General features: G+C 45.2%; 1 protein-coding gene across 1 annotated transcript; it reads left to right on the forward strand.

Annotated features, from left to right (window-relative positions):
• Positions 1-1,581, forward strand: LOC106808997 (isochorismatase domain-containing protein 2, mitochondrial-like). Its single transcript, XM_014811933.1, has 2 exons — positions 1-279; positions 1,162-1,581. The coding sequence occupies exons 1-2, from the start codon at positions 13-15 to the stop codon at positions 1,489-1,491; spliced, it is 597 nt and encodes a 198-aa protein (XP_014667419.1). The 5' UTR covers positions 1-12; the 3' UTR covers positions 1,492-1,581.

Here is a 1,581-nt window from a genome sequence, read left to right on the forward strand (position 1 = left end):
GAAGGTGTCAAGATGTCAGCTGTGAATTTAGGCAAGATTGCCGCAAAGACTTCTGCACTTTTCTTGTGTGATATGCAAGAAGCTTTTAGAAAGACTATAAAGTATTACCCAGCGATTATTGAAACATCTCAAAGGTTACTGAATGGCGCACAAATCTTGAATATGCCAGTGATTACAACAGAGCAGTATCCAAAGGGATTGGGTCACACAGTCTCAGAACTAGACGTTAGCCAAACTATATTGGTTACTAAAACACAGTTCTCCATGGCAGTCCCAGAGGTACCGATACTAATAGCAGTAATGCGCGTTTTTTGCGATGCTAATTGTGCCGAGATCTAGTGCGTAGAAGAGGATTCAACAATACACCTCTGAGCAACTAAAAATTCCTAAGCACCTAGCTCTAGATTCTAGAACTTAGTATAGCCCTCTGCTGCGGCGGAGCGGAGGGCTATACTAGCCTATAGTTTTAGAGCTACTAACCAATGCCACCGTGCACTGCTAGACAGTAGAAAATTTATTTGTGGTGTTAACTGTTATTGTTTTTTATCACTGACACTTGGACCTGCCTTAGAACGGTGCAAATCTACTTTAGGCACCTTAGGTATCACGAAGTGATGCACAGATTTCTGTGTATCATCAACTGAAGCACAGACTTTCTGTATATCAAGGAATGATGCAAAAACCCTAACCCTAACCAGTAACCCTAACCCTAACCCTAACCTTAACACACTTCGTTATACCTAAGGTTATACTTTATTACTTAGGGTTAGGGTTATGGTTTTTGCATCATTCCTTGATATACGGAAAGTCTGTGCATCAGTTGATGATACACAGAAATCTGTGCATCAGTTGATGATACACAGAAATCTGTGCATCACTTCGTGATACCTAAGGTGCCTAAAGTGGATTTGCGCCCCTTAGAACTTAGAAGCCATAGCTAGGGTAAAGTTTGAGCAAAATAAGGTATTAATTGCATAAAATCAATAGCTCACCAACAAGTGCTGCAGTGGCCACCCGGTAAACTAATAGGAATTTTAAATGAATTTTAGCCGGTCTAAAAGAGGTTGTGGACCATCAGTCATTCAGTGTCCTGAAAATCGGTGGTGTACCTGTATATATTATATATATACCTATGTCACTCTCTTTCAATTCCAACTTCAGGTGGTTGAACACATGAAGAAGATGCCCGACCTGAAGTCTATCATACTGTGCGGCATCGAGACGCACGTCTGCATTCAGAACACGGCCCTCGACCTCCTGGAGCGCGGCTACGACGTGCACGTCGTCGCCGACGCCTGCTCCTCGCGCAGCATGGTCGACCGCATGTTCGCACTGCAGCGGGTGCGCGACGCCGGAGCGTTTCTGACGACGAGCGAGAGCGCGCTGCTCGGCCTCGTCTGCGACGCGGCCCACCCGAAGTTCAGAGAGGTGCAGCGGCTGATATGGGAGCAGGCCCCCGATAGCGATCTTCTGCCTAATATGCCCAAGTGATTTGGTGTATAATACGTACACAGGGGTAGAAATTAACTTTTGAACACGGGAGTCCACAGCAAAATGGAGGAGTCTGCAGTCTGAAGTTCA

This window comes from Priapulus caudatus, unplaced genomic scaffold, assembly GCF_000485595.1.
Source record: "Priapulus caudatus unplaced genomic scaffold, Priapulus_caudatus-5.0.1 Scaffold321, whole genome shotgun sequence".
NCBI classification, from domain to species: Eukaryota; Metazoa; Priapulida; class Priapulimorpha; order Priapulimorphida; family Priapulidae; genus Priapulus; species Priapulus caudatus.